We start from the raw sequence: 7,134 nt of genomic DNA on the forward strand, positions 1-7,134 counted from the left end.
TTTTTAATACAAAGCTACTAGTAGGGGAAAACTATCTGAATTTTTTAATAAAAATCAGAACACTGCTTCAGATAATAAACTCAAGGTAGCTGAGACAGGAAGACTGAGCATTTGAAGACAATCTGGCTATAGACCTTCAACATTTCAATTCACTCTTTCAATATCATCTTCAGAGTAACCCACTGCACACAATCTATCACAGTATTTATTACTTCCTTTCCTGTCTACTACCTATAAGTTTCATTTTTACCTTTTAATGATTCTGTAATTCCTTTCACTTACAGGATGTGAACAAAGTAATTGATATTGACCAAACACTTGTGTCATGATAAAAGACTTCTGAGTAACAAAACAAAAGCAGTAACTTTGTGTTTTCTGTGATCATCCTCATCTTTCAGATAAGTGAATTCACTCAAAAATAAAGAAATTAAGTTAACTATCATGTATCTAAATAACTAGTACAAGATCTAATGCTAGGACTTAGATCCAGCTGATTCCAAAGCCAGTGGTCTTAACAACTATACTGGTAGAGAAAATGGAAATCCAGATATACAATTATCAGTTATTTTCAAAATGGTTAGTATCCCTAACTAAAAATATTATCTAAACGGTCCAGATAAGAGACTTGCAATATATTTATTTCCAAGTTTATTATGCCAAGGCTAGCACTGAGTTGAGTCTACTTTAGATTCCTGTCTTAACAGAAGGGTCAATTTTAACGTATAAATGTGCACAACCAAGTAGAAAATAAGTAAAATTTCAAATTTTCAAAATAATTTCAGAATTCCTATGACAATGACAATATATCACTCAAAAGAATCTACATCAACCAATCAAATTAAATTCCTATTTGAACTTATTTTAACAGAGAAAAACTATCTGCTGAAGATTATTTCTTTAAAAAAAAAAAAACATTGTTTTGCTAGTTTTGAATGTTCTTATTTAACAAGTCTGTTTTGATCTGTAGCTGTTTTAATAAATTAAGTTTGCATTATTATCAACAGACATGACTACTTTCCTTTAATGAGATCTCCTACTTTATTCATATAAAGACTATACTTAAAGATACTTCACAAACCATGTGTAATGTCATACACCTTTAATTACTGAGCTTTAAAAATGTAGGCAGAAAGATCAGCAGAATTCAAGCCCATAAGATCCTGCCTCAGTGTAAGTAGGGGAGAGTAAAGAAGAGGCAAGGGAGTAAGCGGATGCAACTGAAATGTCTTTCTTTTTTAATCTTTCTCTCTGTGCTTCCTAGGTATTAGGATTACAATTGTGTGCCATCATACCCAACTAAGCAAGTAATGACTAAAATTTTCTTTCAGGTTGTCTACTCAGTCTTAAAATGGCTCAATTCCCTTTTTCTTATGACATTAAATTTTTTACCGCTTTTACATAAGAAAGACAGTAGAGGAATGTATTTCAATACTCAAGCAAAATGATCCTTCACCATAATACTATTTCATTTCTCAATCTGTACAGTTTGGGGTAACTATTCCAGTTCTAGAGTTCCAGTTCTCTAGTTAATGAGAAAATGAGTTGTGTTTTTGTTTTTGTTTTTTGAGTGGTAGTTATGAGACAAGTCACTAATACATTTTAGTTTAGAAGGCTAAACAAAAAAGGTTTTAATAATATGCCTTATACTAAAAAAATACTACACCAGCGATGATCACAGTCATATTATTACATACAAATATAAATGTTGACCAGAAGACGTAATTAAAAAGTTATTCTTCCATGACTTGTATATAATTTTGTATCTTATGTACTAACTTAAAGAACAATTCTGGTGATATGCTATTGGCATATAGCAGTCATTAGGACTTCTGAAAGTTGCAGCCATTGTATCCTCAGTTGCTTACACATACACACTCAGCTTTCTTTCTCCTTGTTCCTCAACCCTCAAAATAAAGTAACAATAATTTTAAAATTCTTAGTTATACAATGTCAACTTGAATTGCTATTTCAGTATCATGTTATTAAGAACATAGAGATTACTTAATAGTCATTAACCTTTTTTACCAAATATAGTTTTAATACAGGTTAAGACACAAACACTACTAAAGTCCTAAGTATATAAGCTTGGATGCAGATTTCTCAATAAAGCCAGCTAAATCTCAAGTAAAAAACTTAGGTAATAACTTTATTTTAAATAACTTAATTTCCCTCAAGTTGTTTTTAAATTTGAGTATTAAGAATAGGTCATTTGCAATTGACAAAGTCATAGTTTGGGAAACAATTTTTTTTACTTTATAAATACTAAATATTTGCTTACCTGGCAGTATCATTAGAAAAGTTCTACTGAAGTCTTTGCTAAAATCCTTTCATCTTCCTCAGGAACATAGCTACTCTAAATGATGCATTGAGGAAAAGCATACTTGGGAACCCAGAGTGTTAAATGAGAAAGGAATAGAGTATAGTGTGATACAATGAAGAGTTTCATTGTATTCCTATGGGAAGCACTCAAAATTTAGCCATTAACCATTCCACAATTAACCTCGTTTTACTTTTAATGCAGACACATATCTTAGTTTACATAAACAAAGAGTTTTTTACCTCCCCTTTAAGTATCTTTTCAACTAGTATTCAAAAATCCTTAAAACAGAAACAACAGAACCAAAATCTTTATATTAATACATTTAGTCTAGTTTTCAAAGCTGTCTTTGTCTTTAAATCATACTTAAAATTAAGTCAACCAAGGACAGTACCACAATAGTATCTTATAGTTTATATGACAAATGTTGACATTCATGATTTTTAAAATTTACTTGCATTCCACTAAAATCCAAATCATCCCTAATTTCTTAGAGAGTCTATTTAACATTTTTCAGGTGATTCTATATTCTTATGCAATCAGTGTTCCCAGAAAAACTGAATAATAAGGAAACATACCTAAGAGAGGAGCTTGGGAGATTTTTTTGGTTGGGTATGTGTGTGTCTGGGCGTGTAGGCCTGGGGAGAGTGGTAGAAATACTAATTTGCAATACAGAAAAACAATGCCATTCACATGGTTCTAACAAAAATGTCTGACCATCCCCTCCCCCACCCTCAAAAGACATTAAATTAAGAGGGAGAGCAAGCGAAAACAAAGTAATTCTCCAGTTTCACCTCATAAATACAATTAAGACCAGCACGGAAAGTGGCAAAGTTTAAAATAATGCCATTATCATTAGGACTAGCATGCTCTCATAAGCCACAATCCTCTTATATAGTAGGTTGTTGGTTTTCAATTTAAATATTTCAAATGAACATGTCTACAAGTTTTAAAATGGATAGCATTTTTAACATGGTATCAAATCCAAGTTTATTTTTCAGAAATCTTATAAAAACTTCATTATTTTAAACTTCACTTAAATCTTTTAAAAGCTTTCTAATTTGTACTATGAGTGCAGTTTCTTCTATAAGATATTATCAAATTAAACTCAGCAATTTTAAAAGGGAGTTATTTGCCAGAAATTTGTTAAGCTTTAAAAAACTAAATCAAATAATTTCAAATATAGACTAGTCCAAAAATAACTATACAATTAAACAGTCTATATACAACCAATTTCATACATAAAGATTAATTTCATATTACAATGACTAAAAGTACTTATTTTCCAAGTTAGCCAAAATTTAATCATACAAAACTAACAATTTAACTATATATTGAATTGTCTGAGATTATTAGGTTGCTCTCAAAACTTCATTAACCATGAATCATTCTCAAAAAGATCAAATACATAATGTCACTAGCATGTGTAAAATTAAGTATTTCAAATCAAGTTTATACCCCAAAAACTCCTTTTAAAGATATTACTTCGGTAGCTAAGCAAATCAAATGCAGCTATTAGAGTTTTACTGTACCCTATTTTGTACTTTTTTAAAAAAGAAAACCTACAAATACAATATATTCTGTCCCTCAAAAATTAAATAAAACATTACTTACCCCATACACCCGCAGCTAAAGATTTATTCTGATTTGGTTCTCTCTCATATTCAGGATTTAAAGATGGCTAAAAGAAAATTAAATTTTAAAATGTAACAGGGTATGTAAGAGTTTCACATATCAAAGATCTTTTGAAAAACAATCACTTAGTTATATATTTTATAACTGAGGAACATGAATTAGCTATTAACTAATTCTCCATAAATTTTGCATTTAATTTCCCCTGCTAACCACTGCTAGTTGGAGACAAAGAGAATCTTTTTATCTTCATCTTACTGAGAAATATTTGGAATAAAGTGGGGAATACAGACAGGGGTGGAAATGTAGCATAAAGTACTGGTCTAATACACGACAGGCCCTGAGTTAAATATTCAACACTACCAAAAGACAAAAAAAGCCCAAAGAACCCAGATTGAATATTTAACTCAGAGCCTGGCCCCTATAGCAACTGCTATTTAGGAAGTACAGGAAACAATGATTTTAGTCAAGTAGTTCAAGGCAGGGTGGTCACAAAAGCAATAAATGGAAAACTACAGAGATAAGTATAATACTTCTGCACTATAAAGTTATGACTAATGAGATGAAAATTATACTATTTCACAATTCTATAAGGTGGACAGTGTATCAATGTATTGCTTCTGTTAAAACATAAATTCTGAACACACTGGAGGATGAGGCAAGAGAATTAAGAGTGCCAACCCTGAGTGCATAATAAGATTAGGGACAGTCTGGGCTATGTGAGATAGCCTGTCTCAAATAGAGAGAACTAAATAGGACTGTATGCTAGTCAACTTTTTCTGTAACTTGAGTAAATAAACCCTGTCTCAATAAAGTAACAGAAAGAAACACACTCATACCCAAAGCAAAGTATGAAATTGTTTTTCAAGGGATGTTAGGGATTACTCGATAGAGATAAAAGCATTAATGAGTACTCTAAAGCTAATCTTGGGAGATGTTTACACTCTGGAATCCTAAGGTTTATACTATTATACCAGGTTACTACCAGGCAACACAGCCTTAAGAAAGATACTTAAGAGGAATAAAATGTATCCAGGTACAAATATTTTTAAATATACACAGAAATTAATTATTATTATTATTAGCATAGAATTAACATTGCTATAAGGCCCACAAGAATGTGTATGTATACCAGTATAACTAATTCCTTCACAGAAAACAAAACAGAATTAAGTTTATTTGTTGGCTATATATCCTTTTAATTATACTATAGCATTAAACATACAATAAACTATATAGTTTATAAATATATTCCCACATAAACATATACATAACTATGCCTACATCCCAGGTTTGAAGTTATAATAACTAATTACCACTATCTTAGAACTGGAGGTGAAGGATAATAAAATAATAGCTAGCAACTGGGGTGGGGCGTTTTTATTTTGGGTGGGGAGTTGAAACAGGGTCTCATTCTGCTGTAGCCCTGGCTAGCTTGAAACTCACAATGTAGACAAAACTGGCCTCAAACTCAGAGATGAGCCTGCCTCTGCTATCATGCCAGGCAGTCACTAGTTTTTACTAAGAGCTTATTTATTATGTATGTTTGCAGGGCTAACCATTTAGTATTGGATAAACAAATGGTACAATTAACACTATAAGGACTGAATAGGATGTATATTTAGAAACTCTCTTTCCCCCCTTCTTTCCTTCCCTCACACCTCTCTCAACAAAAGGCTCAACAAAAAGGCAGTAATTTGAAAAAGACGACTGTTTATATGGGATGATAAGGGGAAATTATATGATTTTATTATGATCCCATAGAACACACACCCACTTTTTCTTAAAGAGCTTATAATGTGCTATGTGTTTAATTCACTATGTTGCTTAATGCATGTGAGAGAACACCATTATCCCCAGTCTGATTGTGTAAGCTAAATTTCTGGTGATTATGAATTAGAAAAACAGACCATTCAAATGGTAAGGTACAGAAACTTCCAATGCTACTTGTAATAATATCTAAAATAAATCAATTACTATTCATTTTTTGTAAGTACTCCCTGCCTCAAGTCCAATATGTCCACTTTTTCCCTTCAGCTACCAGAAATACAGCCAAAAAATATCCAAATACTTTATCTTCAGTTATCGAAGCTTCCAATCAAAGCATTACATTTAGAAACTAAAATCCTTTACACTAGACTCATCCTTTCTTCTTCCTGGGTTTTTAATTTTAATGGTGCGTGGGACTGAACCAGGGCCTCTTACATAATTATGAAGCACATGTCCTACCACAGAGTTACATACACTCCCAGTTTTATAGTGGTGACAAGGCTTGTTCCTTTTTATCAATTAAGTCCCAGAATCAAAGTTACATAGAAGACTCTTGACTTGCCTAACCAAAGTGGCTACTCAGTCACTTCCTCTTCATATTCTCTGCAAAGTACAAATTTATTTTTTAATTTAATGTTTTGAGTCTTCCCACTAGGAATAAGAGCTCAATAAGAACAGCTCACTTGTCATATTAAACTGTATATTCTGTTTCATGAGCAGCAACAAACTCATACAGCCACTCAAATAATAATAATAAATGCATGTAAATTTTAAATTATCAGGAATGACTCAGAGCCAAACACAGTGGTTAGTATACATTTATAAACCCAGTAATTGGGAAGTAAAGGCAGAAGGACCAGCTCAAGGCTATCCTCAGCTACATAGTAGCTAGGCTTCACAAGACCCTAACAACAAAAATCCCAAAAGTAAGACAGTTCACTAAGTCACTTTTCTGTAACTTAAGAAGTATAGTGTTTAGAGAAGACACATACTGAGATTAAGGAAAAGGAAAATATGAAAAATCTGCTTTCATTAACTCAGGAGGAACACATGAGCCCTTAAGTTCCAGACCAGCCTAGCCTGGGCAGTCTTTTAAAAACTTATGTCGAGGCTGGAGAGATGGCTCAGCATTTAAGAGCACTAATTGTTCTTCCAGAGGTCCTGAGTTCGATTCCTAGCAACCACATGGTAGCTCACAACTATCAGTAATAAAATCTGATGCCCTCTGCTGGTGTGTCTGAAGACAGCTACAGCACACTCATATACCTAAGGCTGGCCTCAAAATCAGAAATCCGCCCACATCTGCCCCCCAAGTGCTGGGATTAAAGGCATGCGCCACCACTGCCCCGCTACATGTATTTTTATACACACATGAATGAGAGTTTATAATGCCTTTTCAAGACGATGTATATACA

The 7,134-nt window shown here is 32.6% G+C and overlaps 1 protein-coding gene across 10 annotated transcripts in view; it reads right to left on the reverse strand.

Moving 5' to 3' along the window:
• Gpbp1 (GC-rich promoter binding protein 1) overlaps positions 1–7,134 on the reverse strand; it is a 64,124-nt gene that overhangs the window by 22,070 nt on the left and 34,920 nt on the right. For 7 of the 10 annotated variants that reach the window (XM_031360560.1, XM_031360563.1, XM_031360558.1 and 4 more), the window contains 2 exons: positions 3,932–3,998; positions 2,896–2,955 (listed from right to left, as the gene is read on the reverse strand). In XM_031360560.1, coding sequence (XP_031216420.1) covers positions 2,896–2,955; positions 3,932–3,998 — 127 coding nt within the window. The remainder of the gene's footprint in view (positions 1–2,895; positions 2,956–3,931; positions 3,999–7,134) is intronic. The other 3 variants (XM_031360562.1, XM_031360564.1, XM_031360559.1) reach the window with 1 other exon arrangement.

The sequence above is a fragment of the Mastomys coucha genome, unplaced genomic scaffold (genome assembly GCF_008632895.1).
Source record: "Mastomys coucha isolate ucsf_1 unplaced genomic scaffold, UCSF_Mcou_1 pScaffold8, whole genome shotgun sequence".
Classification (NCBI taxonomy): Eukaryota; Metazoa; Chordata; class Mammalia; order Rodentia; family Muridae; genus Mastomys; species Mastomys coucha.